This window comes from Lontra canadensis, unplaced genomic scaffold (assembly GCF_010015895.1).
Source record: "Lontra canadensis isolate GAN:19392208 unplaced genomic scaffold, GSC_riverotter_1.0 scaffold111, whole genome shotgun sequence".
Lineage (NCBI taxonomy): Eukaryota > Metazoa > Chordata > Mammalia > Carnivora > Mustelidae > Lontra > Lontra canadensis.
This window is the reverse complement of record NW_022631105.1, coordinates 1,315,146-1,341,737: the sequence shown is the minus strand read 5'-3', so window position 1 is coordinate 1,341,737 and position 26,592 is coordinate 1,315,146. Positions and strand designations below refer to the sequence as shown.

The following is a 26,592-nucleotide window of genomic DNA, read 5'->3' as shown; positions in this document are numbered from 1 at the left end:
TGGTTAGGTTGGTCAGAGGAAGTTTTAAAGTGAATAAGGTGAGTTTTTGAAGGTAACCAAGAGGTTTGGGAGCCCCTAGAGTGCCTTTCTGGTACTTTTTCAGTGTTACACAGGAATAGAAGTCAGTAAAGGTAGTTTGGGTGGTAAGTCTATGCACTCACTTCTCTTGATTGCAAAGGGGAAGTCTCAGATACTTAGAAAAAAGGACCAGAGTTACTTTACCCAGAATTCTACCAACAAAAATTCTCTATTAATAAAATTTATAAATGTAAATCATAATGGCTTAATTTGCCTGTAGAGTAATTATAGGAGATGGTAGCTGACTTTGCTTTGGGAATCCGAGCTTGGTGTTTTGGTATTCAGGTCATGGTACATGGGTTAAAGTAGCAAGCAGCGGTAGGGAAATGATGCTTGAATTACCAGCCTTCACTCTGAGGGAGTATCTTCGGTATTGTGTTTATACCCCAGCTTATTTTTCATAATTGTAACATCTACTTGGAGAAATCGAGAACCTTTTTATTTTTATTTATTTTTATTTTTTAAAGATTTTATTTATTGATTTGACAGAGATCACAAGTAGACAGGCAGGCAGAGAGAGAGGGGGGGAAGCAGGCTTCCTGCTGAGCAGAGAGCCTGATGCGGGGCTCGATCCCAGGACCCTGAGATCATGACCCGAGCCGAAGGCAGCGGCTTAACCCATTGAGCCACCCAGGCGCCCTCGAGAACCTTTTTAAATTTTTTTTTTATTTTTAAAGATTTTACATATTTATTTGACAGATCACAAGTAGGCAGAGAGAGAGGGGGAAGCGGGCTCCCCGCCAAGCAGAGACCCCGATGTGGGGCCCAATCCCAGGACCCTGGGATCATGACCTGAGCCGAAGGCAGAGGCTTACCCCACTGAGCCACCCAGGCGCCCCATTCCCATGTATTTTTTACTTGCCAAATTAAACTCCGGCTGCTAGTATGAAAAGTCTAATTAGATGCTAATCTAAATGACTTGCACTGCCTGGGTTTAGCCTTGTAGGCCGCAGGTGCACTCAGGTCACCTACCTGCACTGTTGTGTGGTTGATTGGGGAAAAACAGTTTTAGTGTGTTTCTGATGGTGGCACGAGAATTGACCTTCGGGCAAGTAGGTAGTGAGGCCTCCAGAGAGTCTAAAGAAGGTCCTTGTCAGTTGCATTAACATCTAACAAATTGTTAATGTTCTTGATTTTTTTCCCTGCCTTTCTTTGTGATTTTTTGGTGCTTTTGTCTTCCACACGTTTTCTGCTTTTTGTAGTTTTTTTTTTTGAAGGATTTTATTTTTATTTATTTGTCAGAGCACGCGCTCGAGAGCAGGCAGAGTGGCAGGCAGAGGCAGAGGGAGAAGCAGGCTCCCCACCGAGGAAGGAGCCTGATGTGGGATTCGATCCCAGGACGCCGGGACCACGACCCGAGCCGAAGGCAGCCGCTTAACTGACTGAGCCACACAGGCGTCCCTGCTTTTTGTAGTTTTAATTGAACTTTTTATGTGATTCCTTTTCTTTCCTTTTTACCGGTTGCCCTCCAGTCCACAGTGTGCACTTAAAACCCAAGTGAGCAGTCAGGTGACACATGCTGCATGGGAGTGCAGGTGCCTGAGGACAGCCCCTCATTCTTCCTCCTGCCCAGTGGAGTCCTGTTCATGTCCCCTATGCCTAAACTCAGGTCTGCACAGAAGTACATTGTTGCTGGTAATTTGAACCGTTCTCTTGGATGAATTAAGAATAAGGGAGAGTTTATTTTCTCTCCACTTAACCTTTCTCTGATGCTCCTTACGTTGATCTAGTTTTTGTCCTACCCTTCTTCTTGTCTTTGAAGGACTTTTAGTATTTCTTGCAAGGCAGATCTACTGGCAACAAATTCCCTCAATTTTTATTGGCCAGAGAAAGTCTTTAATTCACTTTTGAAGGATAATTTTGAAGGCTGCAGGTTTGAAAGTTGGTTGGTACCCTCCCATTCCCTGTAAAAATATTTCATTCCTTTCTTTCTTGCATGGTTGCAATTCTTACTATTTTCTTAAAGGTAAGGAGTTTTTTTTCCTCCTGGCTTCTTTGAAGATTTTTTTTTTTTTTTTTAAAGATTTTATCTATTTATTTGACAGAGATCACAGGCAGGCAGAGAAGTGAGGTGGCGGGGGGAGCAGGCTTCCTGCTGAGCAGAGAGCCTGATGCAGGGCTCAATCCCAGGACCCTGAGACCATGACCCGAGTCGAAGGCAAAGGCTTAACCCACCGAGCCACCCAGGCGCCCCGAAGAATTTTTTGTCTTTGATTTTCTGAAGTTGGAGCGTGATGATGCTGAGGCGTAGGTTTTTTGGTGTTTATCCCACAGGGTGTTCCCTGATCCTCTTGATGTGCGGTTTCGTGCCTGACATGAATTTGGGGAGATTCTCAGTCATTTAGTGCTTCTGAGCGCTCTTTCCACTCCTTCCTCCTGCCCCTATCCCTGCCTCTTGTCCTGCAGCTCTTTGGGATTCCTCAGCCATGCCCAGTTTATGAGTAAGCTCATCAGAGGCATCCCTCGTTTCTGCTGGGGCTTTTGGTCCCAGGCATTTCTTTCTGACTCCTCGAAGTCCCCTCCGCTTGCGTCACCCTTCTGTTCTAGCATGGCGTCTGCGTTTTGCAGCGAAGCTCTTGGCATACTAATTCTACTTTTACCAGGTTCGTGGTTTGACGAGTCCAGCATTTCTGCCGTTTCTGCCTTGTCCCAGTGCTCGCGGAGGCTTGTCAGACTCTGTCTTGCCTTCCGGTGTGTCTTGTCATGGCTTTTCCAAGGTGCACGTGGCGGACCCACCAGAAGCAGCCGCTGCCCACAGGCCTTCCGTGATGTGGAGGCCAGGTTGTGGGAGGGGACGTTTCCACCCTGTGGTCCAGTTCTCCTCCCGCAGGTGGGATGGTGGGGGCTGGAGGGGACTGGGGTTGGTTTTTCCCTGCCCCCAGGAAGATTGGGCTCTGGTAAAGCAGTTTCCCCTGAGGGCAGACCTTGAGAAGAGCTGAGTGCTTTGGTATTTTCTTATTTATTTAAAGGTTGATTTGAGAGAGAGCCAGAGTGCCTGCGCGGCACACACGGGGCGCCGGGGTGGCTCAGTGGCTTAAGTGTCAGCCTACAGCTCAGATCGTGATCCCATGTCCTGGAATCGAGTCCCCTGTTAGGTGCTCCCCCTGCTGCACGTACTGTCAGGTAAGTAAAAGCTTAAAAGAGCACAGAGGGCGAGAGATGGTACTCACTTGTGTTTAGGGACGATGACTTATGTGACATGCTTTCTGAAAGTCCTGACGTTGTTGGTTACTGAGTTTATTGAAGGAGGTGTAGTTCTTTTGGTTAATGGGGATTTGGTTAGTGGGTTTATCAGAGAGATGGAGTTAATTTTTTTCCCTTGGTCAAGCATATTTTGTTAGAAATTTCATGGATTAACAAACTGGTTGCCCTAAGAAGCTTTTGTTTGTGTCTTTTTTTTTTAAATTTTTTTAAAAGATTTTATTTATTTATTTGACAGAGATCACAAGTAGGCAGAGAGGCAGGCAGAGAGAGAGAGAGGAGGAAGCAGGTTCCCCGCTGAGCAGAGAGCCCGATGCAGGGCTCGATCCCAGGACCCTGGGATCGTGACCTGAGCTGAAGGCAGAGGCTTTAACCCACTGAGCCACACAGGCACCCTATCTTTTTTTTTTTTTTTTTTTAAGTGTTTATTCATTTAAGTAGTCTCTCTGCCCAACAAAGGGCTCGAACTCAGAACCCCGAGGTCAAGTGTCACACGCTCTTTGAGCCAGGCAGATGCCCCAACAGCATTTGTTCTTAACTGAAAGAAGAGAGTGTTGGTTTTCTGTTGCTTCCTTAAAATTACAGTTGTAGATCCTGTTAGTGGGAAGTGAGAGAAGTTGTAGAATATCCACTAGAAAAGATTATGTAGTGAGAGAGCTCTCTTCCCACTCACCTGAATTTCCTTTAACCTTGAACTGATGGCTCTTGGGGTGTTCTAGACTCTCCCCATGCCTTGCAAGCTCTGTTCTCTGTGCTTTCCAGAGTGGAGGTCAGTATCCCTTTGTGGCTGTGGGGCCAGCCAGGGGACTGAGCTTTTCCATTCTCCCTCACTGTAATGACTTCAGGGTTAATGGCCGCCTGTTGGGACCCGTTCACGCAGTGAGGCAGTGTGGGTTCACGCGTGTGCCAGGCGTGGTTTCCGCCCGCCCGAGGCCTGTGGGCACCTGTGCTTTTAGTTTACGTGGTTTATGTGGTCGGCTTTCTGACATAACGCCTGCTTCCTTTTTGGCACTTGGATGCAGGGAGAGAAGCCCTGGTCTCCTGGCAATGTCTGTGCAGAGTGGGAGGTGCCCTGGGGACACTGGAGAAGAGAAGGCACGTGGGGGGATGTCTCAGCTCCCCTGAGTGCTCCGATTTTTCTAGTATTGGCTGCCCCCTGTAATGGCAGTTGGCCCTGGGAGACCGGATGGGGAATGTAGGACTCTGGCTTGTGTGTTGCTCCCGGGAAGTCCGAGGTGATCACAGCCCCTCTCAGATTCCCTTGCAGGTGTCACTGAGGAGTGAGGATGGGTGGCTGATCCTGGGAGGTAAGTAAAGTCTAGTTTAAATGTTTTGTCCCCACACATGGTGTGTTTTTCTTGAAAATAAATGGATGTATTTGATGCTTTGGGAAAATTGGATTAAAGAGTCTAATTAGTTTATCTGTGGCTAAGGAAAGCGTCTATATAAAATGGGCATTTTATCTGCACATCTGGTTGAGCAGCAGTTAAAGTTGTTCTAGAATTGGGTAGTATTTCTTTTCTTTCTTTCTTTCTTTCTTTTTTTTTTTTTTTTTTTAGATTTTATTTATTTGACAGACTAATAGAACACAAGTAGGCAGAGAGGCAGGGAGATGGCGAGGGAGAAACAGGCTTTCCGCTGAGCAGGGAGCCTGATGCGGGGCTCGATCCCAGGACCCCGAGGCCACGACCTGAGCCGAGGGCAGATGCTTAATGACGGAGCCACCGAGGCGTCCCAGTTTCTACTGAAAACAGGACTAAAACTTTTTCATCCACATGATACCGTGTTTGTACTAGTGACGTAACATTCAGTTTAGTCATGATTCAGGCCTTGTTATTAGCCTATTCAAGGGAAGGTGTGTCCCTGTCTCGTACAGGCCTTTCGAGTTCAGATCCAGTCACAGCCACAGCTGGGAGGGCTCCGAGGGGCGCCGTGGACTCGCATCCGGAGGCCGAGCGCGGAGCTGTCCCTGGGAGCCGTCCCGCGGGTGCGCCCCCGAGCAGCGCTGCAGAGGGACCTTCCCGTGGCTCCAACACCGCCTTTCTCGTTTCTGACAAGTGCCGAAAGCGGGCGTCTGGGGGCGCAGTCGGTGAAGCGTCTGCCTTCAGCCGAGGTCGTGGTCCCAGAGGCCTGCGGTGGAGCCCCGCATTGGGCTCCCTGCTCGGCGGGAGGCCTGCTTCTCCCTCTCCCTCTCCCCCTGCTCTGTGCGTCTCTCACAAGTGGTTTTCTCAGGTACAGCCCTGGTAGATCATTGCTTAAAACCCGTTTGCTCGTGGTGGAACAGTTCTAGAATTACCCTGGGATTGTGTGTTCTGGAGCCTCCCAGACAAGTTCTGTACCAAAGTTGCCTTACTAGTTGGTTCTTTGTCTCTTTTCCTTGAAGATTTTATCTGGCAGCGAGTGGGCACAAGCAGGGGGAGCCGCGGAGGGAGAAGCAGGCTCCCCACTGAGCAGGGAGCTCTAGGCGGGGCTGGACCCCGGGACGCTGGGACCGTGAGCCCAGCCGAAGCGGACGCGTGGCTGACGGAGCCCCCAGGCGCCGCGCTCGTTGCTTCTCGCAGCCCGTGGGCGCGGACCTGCGGGTGCGCGGGGGTGCGGGTGCGGGTGCGGTGCGCGCGGGGCTGTGTGCTTCCCGTCCCGCAGCAAGTGGCGGTGCTTCCGTGCCCGCCTCGGCCGTGCCCCCCGCGCTCTTAGGAAACTCGTTCGCGGCCCGTGACCGGAGCCCGTTCCCGAGGCCGGCGTGCGGCGGGCATGGAGGCGCGTCTGCGCGCGAATTCGCTCGGGGTCGCGTCGCGGCGGCTGCAGCCGCTGACCGGTCAGTGGGGGTCGCGGAGGTCTGGCTGGAGCGGCCGGGCTGCGGGGCGCGTGCGTCGGGGGCGGCGAGGGAGGCGGGCAGCGCCCCGGGAGTGGGGCAGCGCGGAGCTCGGCGTCCGTCGATGAGTGAAGGCGGGAGCGTGTCCCAGAGGCGGTCCGGAGAGCGATCGTCCGGGCTGTGTCCCGGGTCCCGCGGAGGCGCGGCCGCGGGGCTGCTCCAGGCTGGGACCCCGCGGTGCTCTTGGGACGCGCTGCCCGGAAACGGACGCCGCGGCGGCCGCGTGAAGAGTTGGTGCGGATGAAGCCCGGGGATGCCGAGGACACCCGTGCGCGAGAGACACCGGCGGGGCAGTGCGGCCGACCCCGGGGCCGAGTGAGGACCAGTGGGTGGCCGCCCCGCCCCCACGGCCGCCCCCTGGAGCCGGGTCGCAAGGAGGAAGGGCGGGCGGAGCCGTGGTCACTGCGGCGAGGCGGAGCCGGGACGGGGTTACTGGGACGGTCCTTTAACTTCGCGGGCACCTGCTGCCGCCGCGGCCCGCTCCGTGCGCCGAGCAGCGCCAGGTTCTTCTGCGAGCGACCGTCGGCTTCCGGCCTCGATTCCGCGCGTCCGCCGCGGCTCTGCGGGGGTTGTCGGGGCCGGTGTCGTCGGGGCCGGTGTCGCGCTGCGTGTCGGACGCTCGGCGGCGGCCCTTTGGCCGCTCCCGCCGGCTCCCGCCCGACCGCACTTTCCCTTCTGGGCTTTTTTTTTTTTTTTTTGAACTTCAGACTGATTGGATTTCCGTCCCCAGCACAGTGCGAGCCTCTGCGGCCTGCCTCGCTCCGCTTCCCGCAGTCGTCCGTGTGGCCGCCGCGGGTCGCACAGACCAGGGGGCTGTGGCGCTGCGGACCGCGAACAGCCCCGCGTCCGCCCACGCGTCCGTCCGGAGCCCGGGTGACGCTCAGTTGCTGTTTGTTCTGGGTCATCCCGAGACGTTCTGGTTCTGCTCTGGTGGTTTTTGGGCCAGGCCTGTCATTTTCACCGGTGCTCGGGGGCATGTCCTGGGCCCATCTCCTACGTTCCCTGCCCAGAGCTGGCCTTTGTTTCACGCCATGGGATCCCCAGCAGAGCTGACCTTGTCCTTTGCTGCCCCTGGGTCTGCTGTGCGCTCAGGGTCCTGTCTGCTGGGACAGCCCCTGCGCATTTGTAGTTGTCCTTGGCTGTGAGGAAGGAGGGTGTGATGCGGTGGGAGGGGTGAGGGTGGCGGGGGTTTGAGATCTCCTTCAGACACAGCCTGCGGAACTGTGGGTTCCCGTGTGTTGGGGGTGGGTAGCAGTGTCGGTGAGGGTGGAAGTTTCCAGGGAGAAGCCTGGAAGCAGAAGCAGAATTTGCTGGAGAAACAGGATGAGTGCGGTAGGGAGCAGCCGGTGAAAGTTGGTCCTGCTCTCTTCAGGAGGGCTGTCCCGCGGCCAGCCAGCTGTGGCAAGTGGTCATCTGTCTGGTCACGTCTGAAGTGTGCAAGAGAGACCTAGGACTGGAGCTTAAATTTGGGAGTCACTGCGGAACAGGTGGTACAGTTTGCATAATGGGAGTGGGTGAGCACACACGAGTGTGGCATGAGAAGAGGGTTCTGAACCCTGGCTTCCCGACCCTGTGTTCACAGGTCTCGTTGGGAGAGCAGACCCGGGGACAGGGACGGGATGGGAAAGGCCCCGTGTGCTGAGGGCTGTGGGGAGTCAAACTGCGCAGGGTTTTCTCTTGACCTTTGTGAGCTTCAGGTGGTGGTACTGGTGCTGGGGGGAGCTAGACAGGGCTGGGTGCAGGAGCCGAGAAAGGCTTGTGGGAAAGGAAAGCCTCGGCCTTGTGCCGGCTTGTGCTGACGGGGTGGGAGGTAATCTGCAGATGACTGGGCTTTCAGTTCATTTGCATTTTCTTCAAGTGGCAGCCTTCTAGAAAGACTGACCAGTAGCCATCTTTCAAGTGTTGCTTGCTCCCCAGGCTCTGTTAATTGATGGTGCTTGTCCTCACCCCACGCCCTCGGGGCTGTTGTAGATGGTCAGATAACTAGACCTTTACCACCTGGCACGTCAAAGCCACCTTTCCACCCGCTTCTGCACCGACTGCCTTGAGGGTCTTGCCACACTACCATCCTCATTTGCACAAAGATAGGCACAGCCTTGCAAATAAAGAGAAAGCGTTTGGACTGGAATGTCAGCTTGGGAAGTGGTACCGAGGACGTCTTAGCGGCCTGTGACGCACATTGCTCAGGGGATGGTTCGGCTGTTTCGAAGTGAGAGCCTAGTCCTGAGAGTTCCCCTTTGTTCTGCGCTGGTGATCATGGACCGGTGTGTCCCGTCACTGCCGGCCGCCCCCGCGACGCCCCACAGATGCGTGCAGCAGGGCTAGCACTCACGAGGGGCCATTATCTGGCGTAGTTAATTATCAGCCCTTTGAAGTAGCGCACCAGGACGCCGACTTCTCTGTTCCTGGCTGCCCTTGCTGTGCTGTGGGTAGTGGTAGGTTTTTGTTTTCCTGTCGATAGAGGTAGGCTTCTTTGTCATGAGAATTGGTGACCACTTCTGTGCCTAGTAATTTTGAGACTGAACTTGGCTGCTGTCACTGGCTGACCAGCGAGGAAGCCTTTTAAGATTGGGTGCTCACTTCTGTGTTGTTAACTGATTGCGTTTCAAGCAAATACTTCAGTATTTTACGTTGGATGTACTCAAACAGAATCGCCGACTGTTTTGTGAACAAATTTTCTCGTGGGTACGTCATCCTTTCCATACTGTGGGAGCTCATGGCAGGCTGCCCCAGGGTGGGCCACTTTTGCATAAAGATTATATCAGATTAGAAACCCAAAACCCAGCGCATGGGGGAAGGGCCCTCTGTGTCCCCCTCAGCTGCCTCCGGTTACGCTGGGAAGGAGAGCGCTGTCCGCACACAGCCCCGTGTTTCCACACCTCTCCTCTGTCCTCCTTGCTGATGATCTTCCTCCACTTCTTGTCCTCAGACCCTCCCCTCTCCTGAGCTCCTTGAAGTTTCCTGCTGCCTTTCTGTCATCAGGATTTTCTGTTCATGCCTATTACAGTGTGTTTTCCCCTGTTGATGTGGGCGTGGCTCTGAGTCCCGCTGGAAGGACCACGGGATGGGGCAGGGGGATGTCTTCCTCCCCACCAGCATTCCCTTTCTTACCTGTCTGTCACAGGTAATTGGATTTTGGTGTTAAGTCGCAGGAATTCCAAGAAAATAGTCACCATATAGTTTTCTCTAATTTGTAATTTTAAAAAAATTCTGGGGGGCCCAGTTGGTTAAACGACTGCCTTTGGCTCAGGTCTTGATCCTGGAGTCCCGGGATTGAGTTCTGCATCAGGCTCCCTGCTCCGCGGGGAGTCTGCTTTCCCTCTCATGCAGTCTCTCTCAAATAAATATAAAAAATTCTGGGAATCTCTTTAAGAAGAGTACATATTTTGATGTTTTTTTGTTTAAGATTTTATTTATTTGTTTAACAGAAATAGCACAAGTAGGCAGAGCATCAGGGAGAGGGAGAAGCAGGCTCTCTGCTGAGCAGGGAGCCTGATGCGGGGCTCTGTCCTAGGACCCTGGGATCTCGACCTGAGCTGAAGGCCGACGTCCAATCCACTGAGCTGCCCAGAAGCCCCTATTTCGATGTTCTTAAATGGCAGGTCGTCTTTTTTTTTTTTTTTTTTTTTAAGATGTTATTTGTTTATTTGACAGACACACAGCGTGAGAGGGGACACAAGCAGGCAGAGTGGGAGAGGGAGAAGCAGGTTTCTGGGGGAGCAGGGAGCCTGATGCAGGGCTCGATCCCAGGGTTTTGGGATCATGACCTGAGCCAAGGCAGATGCTTAGTGACTGGGCCACCAGGCGCCCCTTAAATGGCAAGTCTTACTCAGGGCTGTTCTGAGTTCTTATCTTTCCAGCATCTAGAACTTATACTGCTGTATTTGAGGTTATACTTTCCTTTCTAAATTTCTCCGTCAGGTGATCAAATGGATGCATTTCACCTAAATATAACCTGATTTCCTTCAGGAGATCTTTGATCCGGGGGCTTTCTGAAAACGAGGTTTGTTTCCAGTCATTCGGTTCTGGTTTTGTGATACTGTTTTCTGTTTTTATTCCGTTGTTTTTGTAAGCATTCCAGAGCTTAGACGTTTGTAAGTTTTGCTTGGCCAAATAGGCATGTTTGGTAAGAACGTGAGTTTTCTCTCTTTCCCTTTTCCCTTTCCTTTCCTCCCCCTTCTTCTTTTTAAGGATTTTATTTTGAAGTCCCAGTGTGGGACTCAAACTCACAAGCCTGACAAGAGTCACATGCTCCACTGACTGAGCTAGCCAGGTTCCCCAGGAACTTGGATTTTCTGATTGTTAGCTGCAGGGCCCTATTTTATGTCCGTGAGAAGAGGTTCATTTAAATGACGTGACTGTGGATGTATCTTTTATTTTTTTAATGTAAAAAAAAAAAAAGATTTTTTTAAAAAGATTTATTTATTTATTTGACAGGCAGAGAGCACAAGTAGGCAGAGAGGCAGGCAGAGAGGAGGAAGCAGGCTCCCTGCTGAGCAGAGAGCCCTATGCGGGGCTGGATCCCAGGACCCTGAGATCATGTCCTGAGCCAAAGGCAGAGGCTTTAACCCACTGAGCCACCCAGGCGCCCCCCCCAAAAAAAGATTTATTTGACATTCTGTGAGAGAGGGAACACAAGCTGGGGGGATGGGGAAATTGAGAAGTGGGCTTCCTGCTGAGCAGGGAGCCTGATGGGGGACTCTTAGTGTGGGACTTGATCCCAGGACCCCGGGATCATGACCTGAACCGAAGGCAGATGCTTTCACTGACTGAGCCCCCCCAGGCGCCTCTTTATTTGTAAGTGTTTTCTTTTCCTTTTTTTTTTTAAAGTTTTCATATTTTTTTTTTAAGATTTTATTTATTTATTTGTCAGAGAGAGGGAGAGAGAGGCAAGCACAGGCAGACAGAGTGGCAGGCAGACACAGAGGGAGAAGCAGGGTCCCCGCTGAGCAAGGAGCCCGCTGCGGGACTCGATCCCAGGACCCTGAGATCATGACCCGAGCTGAAGGCAGCTGCTTAACGCACTGAGCCACCCAGGCGCCCGTTTGTAAGTCTTAATAATTCTGTTTTGTGTGACCTGAAGTGCGTCTTGAGAAGCATTTTTCTGTGCGCAGTTGTGCAGCGTCCACGGCTACGGCCATCTCCCCTCCGCACCAGAACTCGGTACCCGCTTCCCACTGGTTCCTGCCCCGCGGCTTCTGCCATCCTGAAGGTCGTGTTTGGCTTGTGGTGCTGTTCTCAGTTGGAGGTTTTGAGGCTGTGTTGTTGCCCTTTTCTTCTCTAGGAAGGCTTGGTTCCCGATGGAGATTCTGCTCTTGCTTGCGAGTCACGTTGCTGTGGAAACTTCCTGGTGTTTGCCTTGAGCCTCTTTCATGACCTTGGAGTTTGAGTTTTTCTATCGCTTGGAGACCGTGGCGCTTTTAAAAGAACTGAATGGAATTATGACGCACAGTGTGTTCCTTAAACTCGTACAGTGTTAGGTTTGGTCGTGTGTCAAACTGGAAAAACAAAATTGACTTTGAGGATGTCTTTAGTCTTCATTTAGTTACAGTTCTTGTGTTTACTGAGGTGTTTGAATTAAATGTGCTCTTGTCCGTGGAACACTGCGGATTGCGCCTGTCGTGTCTTCATTTGTGTTGAGACGGGATTGACTGGAGACGTTTCTGTATTGCACTGTCCTTCCTCACCGGCTGCCTCGGCCTTCCCTTTGCCACGTCGTCGTTCCTGTGCTGAGAACGTACTGCAGGTCGGGCTTCCCGGCGGCTCTGAAGCCCTAACCACTGCGCCGACTGCACGACCTGCCAGAACAGAAGCGTCCCGGCACGGCTGTGCCTCTGGGACAGCGCATCCCCAGTTCTCCCCGCACCCGATCCCGTTGCTGTGAGCTCGGGTCTTACACATTGCACGTATGACCCACCTTCTCTGGTGTGTGTCCCTCTCTGTGTGCCTTCCATACCCCGCAGGTGGCCTGTCGGCGTCCTCTCTGTGCCGGCAGGACAGCTCGCGACTCGGCGCGCCCCATACGTAACCACAGGACCCTGGGGAACCAAATACTAGTTGGCCTTTAGAAGGAAGGAAACCGTGGTGTTGGTGACAGCGTGGATGAACCTGGAGGAGTGACACCAGGAAGTAAGCCAGACATAAATCCTGCGTGACCTCGTGTGTGGGATCCAAGGGAGTTGAACTCCATAGACAGGGCGTGGAAGGCTGGTCGCGGGGCTGGGGGAGGGAAGTGGGAGTGGCATCTGTTGGAGGTGCAGACGGTCCAGCTCCGAGTGAGGTCTGGGGACCTGTGGTCCAGCACGCTGACCGCCGGTTACGCATGTGCCCGATACGTGGAATTTGCTGACAGAGCGCATGTTCTCGCCTTCGAAAGAAACCGAAAGAAACGGGACGGGTCTCCGGTGGCGGAGCTTCCCCTTCGCAGTGGTTGGTTTACAGTGTGGACGTGATCACAGCCTCCTGTTGTACACCCTCAGCGGCTTTGTCGTGCTGCGGTCCAGCTGGGGACAGGAGGAGCTGACCGGGCCGTGGTTCTGTCCCTTTTGGAGCTGAGCCGCCTGGCTCTGGGCCCCTATCTCCTCGCTGGTCCCGACCTCTCCTCGGATTGGTGTTGGGCCTCCTGACCCCCTGCGGCGCCTGCACGTTCCTGGACCGCTTCCTGGGTCTCACTTGCGCAGCACAGCTCCTCCAGCTCCGTTTCACCTGTCTTAACTGGCCGGGCTGATGACTGAACCATGTCCGGAGCACGTGGTTCCCACCGCCGGTGTGCTTTCTGTTGGCTGTTGTGATTATTTTACGAATGCTGACTTGCTTAACTGATTTTCTATGAGGATGATTAGACAAGGGATTCCCACACATTTGTTTGAAAGGGAGAGAGAGTTGAGAGAGAGAGCATGAGAGGGGAGGGTCAGAAGGAGGAGCAGGGAGCCCGATGCGGGACTCAATCCCAGGACTCGGTCCTGGGACTCTAGGACCATGACCTGAGCAGAAGGCTGCTCTCTGACTGCGCCCCCCCAGGTGCCCCGCAAGTAGATTTCGTGTGCTTCTTCTGACCCTTTATTACTACTTTTTAGATTATTTGGGAGAGCGTGGATGGGGGGAGAGGGGTAGAGGGAGGAGGGCCAAGTGCATTCCTGGCTGAGCAGGAAGTTGGTGCGGGGCTCAGTCCTATGAGCCTGAGATCCTGACCTGAGCCGAGACCGAAGCCTCCTGCCCATCAGACAGAGCCGTTGAGGCGCCCCCTTCGATCCTTTTAAATTCTTAAGTACGGGGTTTCTGTATAAATGCTTGGCGGGTATGTGTAGATGCTGAGTCATGATGTCATACTGGATTTTGTCCTCTGTGGGTTGGTCCCCAAACGTTGGCAACAGCTGTGCGTGCGTCTTGTTTGGAGCAGTGGGAAATTGCTACTCGTGGCATTATTAATCTTAGACCTCACTCAGCCTTGGCACGGTGGCCTCAGGAAGACTGTCTCTGGGGTCTGATAGTTGAGTTTCTGGGGACTCGGCGGAAAGCCCAGCTTCAGGTGTGGGCAGATCAGGCTGCCGCGGGCCCTGCTCTCCTGCTGCCGTCTGCGCGCACCGTTGCAGGCTGGGCCTGCTCTTGGGGAGTCTCGGTCAGTGGTTGGATGAGGGGAGTGTGTTAGATTTCCCTCACAGAGGGAAACCATCCCTGGTGTGTGGGACTCAAGGCCCTCCTGTTAGAGGTGGTGGAAGCGAACGGAGTCTCACCGTCCTGCCCGTGAAGTGACACGGACACGGGTGAGGCAGGTCCCCGCACGAGTTTCCTGCGGAAGGTGTGGGCTCTCGGGCGCTCTGCAGTTGGTGTCGCCGGCAGGGCCGTGACTGATTCGTGGCCGGACGGGAGTTCAGGCCGGAGGCTGAAGGTGCGCTCAGAGCTGCGTGGTCAGACCTTTCCTGCGGCTCCCCAGGGACTGGGGCGTCCCCTCCTCGCCGCTCTTTGCATGGTTCCCACGCCGCAGGCACGGCGTGTTCATCCTGGCGGCCGTGAGGTCTTGCCCAGTGCCTGGCCCAGGGCCGCACTGACAGGAGGAGGTGACCAGAGCTCCTGAGCACTGCCCGTGTCGGAACACCAGGTTGGCGCGCCGGCCCGACAGCGGGTGCTTGGGTGTCCGCCCCGGTCCCCCAGCCCCCCGCGGGCCTTACTTGGCTCAGGTTGCTTTTCAGAGCTCGTCCTCCGCACAGAGCAGAGTCGTAGGGCACAAGTCTTGGAATCTTCCCAGACAAGGGCGCAGCCTGACCGGCTGGGGTTAGTGCTCTGGAGAGGTGCCCCCCCCCCCCCACCGCTGTGCTCCTTTCCCGCAGAGAACCAGACCTTGGCCGTCCTGTCACTGACCATGGGTTTCTCATTGCAGGACTCACTCCAGCAGCCTGTTAAAACATGGTGGATTACTATGAGGTTCTAGGCGTGCAGAGACATGCCTCAGCTGAGGATATTAAAAAGGCGTAAGTAACTGTATTTATTTAATAATAAATTTTCGCTGTTGTGCTGGTCCTTGGATATTGTCACTTTTTATCTATCGAAATGGGCCATCTAACAGAACACCTTTGTTTTTTTTTTTTGTTTTGTTTTTGTGTTTTATTTATTTTTTTTTTTTTTGAAGATCTTATTTATTCATGAGAGATGGGCGGGGGGGGCGGAGGGGCAGGGAGTCTGACATGGGTCCTGGGATCATGACCTGAGCCAAAGGCAGACGCTTAATGACTGAGCCACTCAGGGGCCCTATTTCATTTTATTTTTTAAGATTTTGTTTATTCAACAACGAGCGTGAGTACAGGGAGAGGGAGAAGCAGACTCCCTGCTGAACAGGGAGCCTGACTTGGGACTCGATTCCAGGACCATCCCGGTCGAGGGCAGATGCTTAACAGAATGAGCCACCCAGCCGTCCTAGCTTTTTGTTTTTTTTAATGAGCAAAACTGTGTGGTGGTGCATGTTCTCGGTCCATTTTGTGGACTCTAGGCTTTGTGCGTGCGCAGCGATCAGAAAAACCTGAGTTGGAGGAGTAACTGTGTGGTGCCCACCCTCCCCATTTCTTCTGAGAAACCTACAGTCTGATCTGTGTCTGAGTCACGGCCGTGTGCTTCTCCCGCTCCGAGGGATGTGGCCTGCCTGGCATGGTGCTCAGTCCTGGTGTGAGTCCGGCTGCGGTCTCCAGGCCCACAGGGAGGGGGGTGCTTTACGATCCGTGTAGCGTGCCTTGAGCCTGGAAGAACTGAGCGGTCTTTCCCAAAACCTGGACAGGCAGCACGCACCTGCGTTCTCCTGCGGTACCTTGTTTTCACAGCAGCGGCTAGTGCGAACGGACACTCTTTCTCCTCGTTCTTGTCCATGCGCTCTCCGTTCTTACTGCGAAGATTTGTGATGCTTTAGGGCTTGTGGTCTGCTCACTGCTTAGGGAGGTCCATAGTGGTAGAAAAATAAAGTCTCTTGGTGTTGCAGAGAGTCCAGCGTTAACCAGATTTTAAGAAGGCCAGCCAGAGGTTTTTGAGGAAAATGCTGTGGTTAAATCGAGCCACAGCAGCTTTCTGTCAGCTTGTCAGATGTTAGGAGGACTGCCTTGTTCAGGTCTAATGTTGATTCCGAGGGGCGCGCCCCTTCCCTGTTCGTCCAGTCCCCACCCCAGAGGTGGTGTTGATGTTGAGCTTAGTAGAAGAGAGCTGTGTGTGTGTCTAAAAAGCCTGTCAGCAGGACTGTTCTGGAGTCTCCAGGGAGGCCTGGATGTGGAGCGGGGCTCTCTGTGCATGGTGCCGTGCACTGATGAGCGGGGTGGCAGGCGGGCCAGCTTCGTGCTCCTGGCCTCTCTCTGCTGTGCTCCCGCAGCTCTGCGGTCCGCGCACCCCACACGCATTGGCCCTCGCCTGTGTCCATGGGCCTGTGTCTTGAGCAATTGCTTTATGCCTGCGAGGTGGGTGGGAGAGTGGATGGGAGAGCCGGTTTCTTTTGCGGTGGGCGAGGGAGGTTGAGCTGTGGAAATCGGTACGCGTCTCACGAGTTTGAGCTCCGCATCCATTTCCCAGCCCCGCGAAGTTCCATGGCCGTTGGGTTTCTGCACGTGGATGTGACCACTGTCCTTTGACTCTCTTCAAGGTACCGGAAACTGGCACTGAAGTGGCATCCAGATAAAAACCCGGAGAATAAAGAAGAGGCAGAGAGAAAATTCAAACAAGTAGCTGAGGCGTATGAGGTGTTATCAGATGGTAAGTTAACCTGCCCAGAGCTCGGACTCTCCCCAGGGCCGGTGGATGTGGCTGGCTGAGGTTTCGGGCCCTGAGAAAAGACATTCCTTCCTTTCCTTGTGAAGCTTTGAGTCCTGTTCCTGGGAGATACTTGATACCGTTACCTGTGAGTGCTGTGAGCACCCTGGCTTCTCGCAGTTTCTTTCGTGATGGCTATTTTAAACAGGACTGGCAGCCTGGTCTGAGGACTGACGGGACAGATCAGGGCATAGGAATCCATCTGGGTCACCATGTGGTGGCGGCGGCCACGATCTGACGGTGGTGCAGTGCTCTCTTCCTCACTGAGCTCACTCGGCTAGCGTGTGGATGGTTTTCACTGTGCGGAAGGGCTTCCTTTGTTTCTGGGAATGTCTGAGCTTTAGACTTCCAAATTTTGAGGTGTCTGTTCCCTGCCCCAGCTCCGGAGCGTAGGTGTTGGACAGCACAGGCTTTTGAGAGTCCTGTCTGTTAGCCTGGGCTCCTGAGTCAGGCGGAAGGTGAGCTTGATGCAGTCCGCAGGTTCGTGGTGGAGGAGAGTGTGGGAGGGTCCTGGGCTTGGGTGAGCAGCGTGGAGCTTTGTTAGAAGACTGGAAGGGTTGCCTGGGTGGCTCAGTGGGTTAAAGCCTCTGCCTTTGGCTCAGGTCACGATCCCAGGGTCGTGGGATCGAGTCCCACATCGGGCTCTCTGCTCAGCGGGGAGTCTGCTCCCCCCCACCCCCCACTTGCCTTTCTGCCTACTTGTGATCTCTGCCTGTCAAAGAAATCTTAAAAAAAAAAAAACAAAAACAAAAAAAACTCTTTGTATTTAAAAACAAAAAAACTGGAAATCTGCTGACCCCGCCTTGCCAGGAAGCAGCGCGGAATGACCTGGTGTGAGTCAGCTCCCAGGTACCTGGGATGGAGGAGTGCTCACTGGCTGCAGGGCCTGGGTCCCTGCATCAAGTGTGTCCTCGTGCGCTCAGGGTTACTGGAGAAAGGCATTTTTTTGTTGTTGTTTTTTAATGTGCTTGAGAGAAAGATAGTGACAAAAATAGAGAATACACATGGGGAGGAGAGGGACAATCAGCCGTCCCGCTGAGCAGGGAACCGGATGTGGAGCTTGATCCCAGAACCTTGGGATGGAGACTGAGCCGACGGCAGACGCTTAAGTGACTGAGCCGCCCAGGCGTCCCGTGAAAGGCATTTTTGATTTTGGAGAGAACTCCACGTAACCACGCTCCTCCGTACTGCTAACAAGACGTGAGCATCCCTGTTTTGTCTGTTAATACAGCTCTTTTACTTTAAAGGAAGTCCCAGATGTTTTGTTTCGGTAGTAACTGTTAGTAGAACACACATAAACGTTGATAATTGCAATCTTTTAAAAATGTAGCTTTAACGTGTTAAACTGAGAAATTTTAGGTTTTATGTTTTTTTCCTAAATTTTACTTGAGAGAAAGCGCAAGAGCAGGGGTGCGGTGAGGGAGAAGCAGGTTCCCCGCCGAGCAGGGCACCCGAGGTAGGACTCGAGCCCTGGACCCTGAGATGACAGGCTGAGCTGCAGGCAGATGCTTCTAACCGCTGACCCCCCGCGCGCCCTCGCTAGCGGTTTTCGGACTGGACTGACAGGCGGCACCACGGACCTCGGTGTGAATTGGAGTAGTTTTAGAACGTGGAGTGTGATTTTAATGTATGTGTGAGCTGCATGCTCTGTGCACAGGAGGCTGAAATGTCGCGACTAGCGCGACCAATCGACCAGGAAACGTGAGGGTAAGAGGATGGTGAAAAGAAATTAAGAGACAAAGAGATGGGGGCAGGAGGAGCACTGAGGAGGATGTCCAACAGGGCTAAGTTTATTCAAAGCACTAAGGCCATGTATATAGTGATAGGAGAAGCAATACGCCTGTGTCTAAACAGCCGCGAGTTCCCATAATAAGTTTCACATTTAACTACAAGCAGACCTCGTGACGCCAGACGGCTGATGCCGTACAGGTGTTCTGCATTGATCCAGCAAACCTGGAAGTAATTTATGAGCAGTACTGGGGCAGCAAGGACCAGCCATGAACTTTGACCCCAACCGAATTGGCATTTGTTCAGCAGGCGTGTGGGAAGTCCCGTGGACGAGCGCGCAACACACAGCACAGACCCTTCCTCGGGGCTCCCCGACTTTCCCGTCCTAAACCTTCTGTTCGGTTGTTTGGACTTTAAAGAGGCACAAGTCAGGGCCTGGTTTGGTCCTCGTCTCAAGCCTTATTGCGGCCTCCCACACTGAAAGAAATACTTTAGTATGTATAGTCACGTTTTAAATTTTTTTTATAACTTTTTTTAGATTTTACTTATTCGTCAGAGCGAGAGAGTGCGCGCGCTCCCGCGTACAAGCAGGCGGAGCGGCAGGCAGAGCAAGAGAGAGAAGCAGACTCCCGCTGAGCAAGGAGGCTGATGTGGGGCCCAATCCCAGGACCCCAGGATCATGACCTGAGCCGAAGGCCCCGGCTTAATGACGGAGTCCCCCCCAGGCGTCCCTATAATCACATTTTAAACTCTCTACTACTAAAAAAATTTTTCTGTTTTTAAGGAGATGTACTTGGATTTTCCCTCTTCCCCTTTTTGAAGTAAGAGGGGCCTGACTCTTTAACTAAAACCTTGAAAGCTGCATTGGTTCTTTGGTTTACAATCTGGAAATACTTTGGTGAATTGAGGGGGAAAGAACTTGGTCTTTACTGACTCTCCTTTTTAATTATAGCCAAAAAACGGGACATCTACGACAGATACGGCAAAGAAGGGTTAAATGGAGGTGGAGGTACGTAAATGTTGATTTTTCTCTTGGTTTTGTAGTGAGCAAAGCACTTTGTAGATGCGGAGTCTCTTAGGGCCCTGCTCTGTCACACTGAGTTTGTGCTCCCGGATCAGTACGTGATCCTGGGTCAGGATACCCACAGGGCTTAGAGAACAGATGGTACACACACCCCTGACGGCCTGTGGCGGTGGCCTCACACGGGTGCGTGTGTTTGATGAGACGTCCCCGTGACGGTGGGCGTTGACTGAATGCCGCAGCCTGAGCACAGACCGGGGTGACGAGCACGAGTGAATGTTTCCACGCTTGGATGTGATGCTTCATGACAGAAGAGAAACTGCCTCCTGGGTGTGGGTGGCAGTTACAGAGACAGAGAGGCTGGCGGCCACGCTGTGCCCTTCCAGAGCGCGAAGCCCAGGCTCGCGTGTCCCCACCAGCCACAGGCCACGAGGCACCCACGGTGTATGAGCCCGATTTACAGGATGTTCTGTGGATGAGGAAGTAGCCGCAAAACCAAGAACTCACGGACTGAAGGCTCTGTTGCGTCTTGCAGGAGGGATTCATTTCGACAATCAGTTTGAGTTCGGCTTCACATTCCGTAACCCAGATGACGTCTTCAGGGAATTTTTTGGTGGAAGGGACCCGTTTTCATTTGACTTCTTTGGTAAGTTCATTGTTCTGTGGGCATGTCCGTGTCCTTTTCTGTTCATCACCGTGGCGCCCTGTGGTTCAGCTTTGTTTACGCAGCGTAGGGGTTCTAAAACCCGTTTGTCTTCCTCTCGCAGAGGTTTCCAAATGAATGCCTTGCATGTGAAAATAGTATTCGTTTTCTTACATGTCTGGCTCTAATTAACCTCCCTTTTTTCTCTCAATTAGTGGTAAGGATGCAGGTGCCGGGGGCTTGGAGGTGCTGTTGGCTGTTGAGCATGGAGTTCTACGTGCATCTGCCCCGAGTTGTTCTGGTAGACACTGGGCCTTGTAAGCAGACTTGTTCAGAGGATATTGGCTCTGTAAACCTGGTCTGTTGCTCTAACTGTGGCGTGCTATGACTGTTGAGGTCATAGTCGGTGCAAAGAAGGGACGTTTCTGGAGCAAGGCAGCGCCGGTCTCATGGCTGAGAGTAGTCTCTGCTAAAGGACACTGTGGCATCCGGCTGCCGTGTCTTCCAGAACAGATTTTCCCGCCACCTCACCTCTTAGCACTGATGCCTGATGCCAGGTTTTCGTGTGTGTCTCCGACGCGGGTTTGGGGGGGGGGGGGGCACATGTATGCGCCGCACATTGAGAGCTCCCTGTCCGCCGCTGCCAGAGCGGCCCTCGGGTGCCAGGAAGCTCGGAGGCCGGAGCTCACCAGGTCCAGCCGCAGCCATTTCTGTGTTGGCTCACTGGGGGGCCCCCAGTCTGTGCTTCCATCCTTTGTGGCCTGGAACCTGGTTGGAGAGCCCGAGCACCACCTGTGCCCCTCACGAGGGAAGCCAGAAGAGAGGTTCTGCTACATATGACGGGGGAGAAACCAGTGGACCCTTGCCCGTCCTGGGCATGAAGAAGAGTAATTGGCCGCCATGTCCGGTAGGTATTGGGGCCTGTGAGATGCTGTGGCCCTGGAGTTTACTTCAGAGATTTTTCTGTTCACTGTGGTGTGGCCTGACTTGGGGAGAGTTGCTGACGGAGGGAGGGGGTACTTGTGGAATAGCTGTGTAGTGGACAAGCGTAGATTAGCTTTCCCAGCCGCAGGCGTCGCAGTGAGGCTCAGTTAGGGTGAAGAGGAGCCTGGTCTTCCGAAGCTTTATCCTGCTGCCGCAGAGCATGGACTGGGAAGGCCCCGCTGATGTGGGCGATGCATCTCTTTGTTATTCGTTAATTGGCTTTCATGTACCTAACAGATCTTAACGTAAGAAAACAAAGAATTCGTGGTCTTTTCCTGTGTTAAAATTACTTCTGTGTCTCATCACGGCCTTTTGAGAACTGCACATGTGTTGTTTTGGGGGAGCAGCGCAGTGTTGGGGACTTCCTGGTGGCCAGGCGAGGGTCCTCTGCCCCCAAGGGTTTGGGTTCCTAGCGCACGTGGGGTGGGGGAGCAGCGAGCAGGCTCATCCCGGAGCCTGAGGCCAGGCTGACTTTATCGCTTCATGGTTGGTTTTGGGAAAGAGTCTTTAGTGGTTGAATTGTAGCCAGATTTTGTTTTCCTTGGGAAACTAGTCGGTGGGAACAGTTTCATTGAGCACTTACTCCAGGGAGAAGAAGGTGTAGAGGTTGTAACTGGGTGTAAATGAGGACGTGAACAGTGTTTTACCCACTACAAGCTGCTCGAATCTCTGGGCTTGACGTGTTCTAAGTTGTGAGGGGTGTGTGTGGACAGAAATCTTGATGTACACGTGTAGCTCACGGACATGGTGGACATGTGGACATGGTGGACATGTGGACACGGGCACACTTGGGCGGAAATTTCTTCTTTTGGACTCGGAGTCCTGTTCAGTCGATAACTAGTCTTGCTGTCGTTGTAGACTCTGGCCCTTGGTTTTAGAGACTGAGCTGCTCAGATTTTAGGACTGGGTATTTTCTCTGTGTTCCCATGACAAGTGTGACAGTGACACTTCTTCAATCCATTCTTGTAGGTGTTCTAGGTGACTTCCATTTTCAGGCTCTAAGGATTTACACGCAGGAAAAGAAGCTGCTGCACGGCTACTATGTGTACGAAGTTCAGCCTGCTGGGGGTACGTGCGGTCGGGTCTTCAAGCAGGGCTGGGGCTGGCCGCCGCGGCAGTGGTTTCGCGGTGGGTAACCAGCGTCGGCGCCGTTTTTACTCCGCCCTGCTGTGATGTCCATTTGTAGTGGTACATAACTTTAGTCCTCATTTTTCACCCTTTTTTTTCTCCCTCTACTGTTCTTCTTTCTGAGAAAAGTAGGTCAAAACGTGAGATGTTCTGAACTGTACTTTGTATCAGAATATAAAATTCCACGTCTGACTCCAAATGAAAACGGACAAAACTTCGAAAAGCTAATGAGCGAGCCGGTGGGAAGGACTGAGATGTGAGGGGCACTGGGCGGACTGTACACAGGCCCCAGAACGCACCAGTGAGAACTGTTAGGTGGTGGTGGAGCCCTTGGGCCCGGGGCCTGGCTGATGCCGATACCCCGATGACCACAGCCGTCCCTGAAAGGCATTTAACCCGGATTCCCAAACCCGCACAGAGCCCCAGCCTGGAGATTGAGGGTGCGGGTCCTACCTCTGCAGGCGGCTGATCTTGTTGGAATCCTTTCCCAGATGCCAGGCACACCAGAGTGAGCTCTCGTCCAAGCGTGCGTTGGAAGGGATTGCATTCATTTGAGTCAGGTCACCTGTGCTTTTACCGGACCCAGTGACTCTGAGTTCGGACATGGTCAGAGAACACTGATGTCTTTTTTTTTTTTTTTTTTTAAAGATTTTATTTGACAGACACGAGCAGGCAGAGAGGCAGGCAGAGAGAGAGGAGGAAGCAGGCTCCCCACCGATCAGAGAGCCCGATGCAGGGCTTGATCCCAGGACCCTGGGATCATGACCTGAGCCGAAGGCAGAGGCTTCACCCGCTGAGCCACCCAGGCGCCCCAGAACACTAATGTCTTAGAGTCGTTAGAGCCCCAGCAGGACTGTCGTTTATAAGAATGTCTCAGTACACTGAGTATTTTTATTTACTTCTCACGTTAGTAAGAGCCAAACTTCAGCACCTAAAGCTGTTTCCTGAGGGCCCATTCGGTTGAGACCGTTTTCCCTTCATACACGGTCTCAGTCCTGGAAGCCGTGTCTGCGCACCCGCCGTAGCCACGGAGAAGGGACACGGCCTGTCGCGTGGGGCCGGCGGGCTTTTGGAGGGAAGTGTCGTTCCCGCAAAGAGGGTCGTAGCAGACTGTTGTGACCCAGACGTCAGTTTGACGTAGTGAGCCGGTCATTTTGCTCTCCCAGGCTTCGAGGAGGTGGCGAGTGAGGACTTGGAGCCCGGGTTGGAGGACTCGGCCGAAGACGCCGCGAGCGAGGAGGACAGCGAGGTTTTGGATGTGATCTCTAGCGAGGAGCTGGATGTCTGTAGCGAAGATGAGCCCAGCGAAGGCTGTAGCCGGGGCCGGGGCGAGCTGCTCAGTGAGGAGCTGGAGTTTGTGTCCAGCGAGGAGGAGGCGAGCGCAGGGGATGCGGAGGAGCTCAGCGAGGAGTGTGCGGAGCTGCTGAGCGAGGACAGCGGGCCAGAGCCGGAGGGGCTGCCCGCGGGCCCGCGAGCGGGGGCTGGCCCGTGGGCAGCGCGTGTGGAATAAAGTGTTTGTGCGTTACGAACCGGTGCCTGAGACCGTGCTTGCTCAGACAGTGGAGCGGTCCTGGAGGGAGTGGGCGAGTGGAGAAGGGGTGGGGCCCCGGCAGGAGAGGCGGGCGCTCCCGCAGGCCCACCCGCACCCTGAGTGAGAGGCCTGCGCTCCCAGGCCCGCTGGGTGGCCCAGGGCAGCCTCAGTCCCGCTGGCTTGGGGGCTGCCGAGAGGAAATGGTGCCTCTTGGTCTTTGGAGGCCAGGAGTGTGGAACCAGGTCCTGGGAGGGAGCAGCTCTTCCAGCCCCCTCAGATGGTCCGTGCATGTCTGCACACCCGGCCCTCTCTGCGAGTGTGTCCCTGTCCAGATTGCCCCCTCCTAGGGACACAGCACTCCTGGATTCAGACCCATCCTACTGAGCTCGTCTTAACCTCCTCATCAGCAAAGACCCTGTTTCCTTCCGGAAAAGGTCCCACTCAAGGGCTTGGGGCTTTGGGATTCCACAGCATTTTGGAGGGCCACAGTCTGTTCTGTAAAGTAGCTTTCCCCAGAGTTGTCTGTGCACTCCAGAAGCAGCCCCTTTTGGAAGGGGAGAGATGGGGAGGCCTTTGAAGCGAGGTGTGCTAGAAGGAGGCAGAGGTGAGAGAGGCGCGGGTGCCTCCCCACTCCTCAGGGATGAAACGTCACACTCGCGTGTCCCCGCACATGTCCTGGGAAGGAAGGCAAGGAGTAAGACTTGACAATCCACATGGACACGTAACGTGTCTGGCTGGTTTCCAGCGTCGTGCAGCTCTTGGAGCGGCCGCGGAGCCCGTGGTCCCGAGTGAGTGGTGGCCGCTGCCTCTGCTGCTGCCCCTCTGGCTTCCCCGCTGCTCCTCTGGGGAGGGACTGGCTTTTTGGCTCCCATTTTCCTGAAGAACGTGGCCGCACGTCACTGTGCTTCCTTGGGAGCGCTTGCCCTAGATGTAGAGCTGGCGTTCGGAAGCAGCGCGTTTCCATTTGAAGTTAATGCTGGCGAGTCGGGTGCCTTGGCTCTTTGTCCTCGAGCCCGTGCTTGGCAGTGATTCCGAGACGTGCCTGTGGCACCCTCCGGTCCCCGCCGCACGCCCGCCGGGAGAGGAGAGGCCGGCCGCCCGACAGGGTGGTTCTGAGAACTCCCTTCCCGGCCGGGAGAACAGCGGAGCCCACCCAGGGCGGATGAGCAACCCCGTGGGCAGGGTCTGGTGCCAGGCCCTCCTCCGTGCGGTCTCACTTTGCAGGGCGGCAGCGCCTGGACCGCTGTCGGTTCTACGGTGTTCGTGTAGTTTGTGGCCTCGCTTGGGTCCGTTTCCGGAGTCTCTTATAGGTCTGCCTCCCTGTGTCTTCCACGGGGAATTTTGGTCTGTGTAGTTGAGGGAAACACTTCCTGGGAGCTTGGAGAGGTTCTGTGGCCGCAGCTGTGGGAGAGTGTAGGGAAGTCGAACGGGGGCCGCCGACCCTCTTTCTTCGAAATGCTCGTGCTGCGTTTGAGGTTCTGTTCTGCCCCCCCCCCCCCGTTTTTCTTGTGGCCCGGGAGGGAGTTGATACCGCGAGGCCTGTGGGGGGGAGCCGCTGGCACCGCACGTTGTCAGTCTCCTGCCCCGCGCCTGGGGTTTGTGCCTCCTGACGCACGCGAGGGCTTCCGGCTGGGGGCTGGGAGCCGTGTCCGCCGCGGGGGACGGAGTTTGGTTCCTGTGCTGGAGCTCGGTGTGCGCTCAGGGGATAATCGATCTGTGTCTCCGGACTTGTTCTGTGTGTGTCAGATACGGAGTCTTGGTAAACCTTAAGAACGTGAACAGCTTTAAACGCCTTCGCGAAACCTTTCCCCATAAGGCTGTTGGCACGCGTGCACGTGCAATGTGCGCTTTGTGACGAGTTACTCCACAGCGCTGTTAGATGTCCTTCTTGTCCTAAGGGTGACCTCGTGACGCGGCTGCTGTGAGGATCTTGCTGATGCGACTCCCCCTTCAGGGCTTTGGTTTCCTGTCTCGGGGAGACTAGCAGGGTCTCTGAGGTCGAGGAGGTGTGCTTGGTTCACAGCCGGGGCTCGTGCGACCGTGTTGGCTCACGGTGCAGACCTGGGCCTGTTTCGGGTCGCCTTGGTATCTCCCCACTTAAGATCCTTGTAAAGTCAGTGATGGAGAACACGGGTCTCATTTTCTGGAATCTGTGGTACGTTTCTCCAGGGAGAAGCAGCAGGGTCTGTGTTTATGTGTTTGTTTCCGACCGCACGTCGCTCTCTGAGGAGGTGTCGCTGTAAGGAGTCGGCTGGCTCGCGTGTGGAGACGGACAGGTTCCCAGTCGGAGAGCTGCGCCCTGGGGTGGAGCCCAGAGCCCGTCAGGCTGGAAGAGCCAGTGTCCCGCTGAGAACCCAGCAGGCTGGGGAATTCTTTTACTGGGGGGAGGGTGGCCTTTCGTTCTCCTCAGCCCTTCAGTGGCTCGGACGAGGCCCACCCGTCCCGCGGAGCCCAACAGGTGCCGTTCCGTCAGCTGACGGCTGCGTTAGTCCCTCGCAGAGACGCACCCAGGAGCCCAGCCGGCCAAGGGTCGGCGCCCCTTGGAGTTTCCCCTGAAACTCGCGCCACAGGCCGCCCCCGTCCGCTCCGCACCCGCACTCCTGTCCTCCAGTGACGACTTCATCTCACCGTTTCCCTGACGGGACGATGGCTGTCCTGCGCGTGCCCAGAAACGCGCTCCCCTTCCTCCCTCGGGAGGTCCTGACGCACCGCGGAAGCGGCGTGTGTCTGCGGTGCCGCGGTGCGGGGTAGGAGGGGTGGGGGGGCGGCCCAGTGTGCGCTCGGGGCTCCCTGACCGGGCGGGAAGGGCCCTCGCCGAGGGCCTCATGCAGTCACTTGCAGTCCCTTGTGGTCGCGGCCGATGTTGTGAGTTCGGGGGCGTCACTGATGGAGGTTTGACGCGCGGGCTCCGCTTCTGCAGGTTCTCTCTGACGGTAGCATCGTGAATGTATCTTAGCACGTTCCGGATGTTGGGTTGTGCAGTGCAGCAGCCGCAGCGCGCAGGACACGCGACTCCCCGGGCCCTGCTGTGGGAGGGGTCGGCCGCTCGCCCGCGGCTCAGGGTCCGTTCTCCTGCGCCCCTCCCCTTTCCTCAGCCCCGAGAGACGTCTCCGGCGGCTGCGGTTAGT

General features: G+C 54.5%; 1 protein-coding gene across 4 annotated transcripts in view; it reads left to right on the top strand.

Annotated features, from left to right (window-relative positions):
- Positions 1 to 26,592, top strand: part of DNAJB6 (DnaJ heat shock protein family (Hsp40) member B6) — a 77,108-nt gene that overhangs the window by 5,558 nt on the left and 44,958 nt on the right. For all 4 annotated transcript variants that reach the window (XM_032840160.1, XM_032840159.1, XM_032840158.1 and 1 more), the window contains exons 2-5: positions 14,529 to 14,619; positions 16,263 to 16,372; positions 19,110 to 19,166; positions 19,714 to 19,824. In XM_032840160.1, the coding sequence (XP_032696051.1) occupies positions 14,555 to 14,619; positions 16,263 to 16,372; positions 19,110 to 19,166; positions 19,714 to 19,824 (343 nt within the window). In that variant the 5' untranslated portion in view covers positions 14,529 to 14,554. The remainder of the gene's footprint in view (positions 1 to 14,528; positions 14,620 to 16,262; positions 16,373 to 19,109; positions 19,167 to 19,713; positions 19,825 to 26,592) is intronic.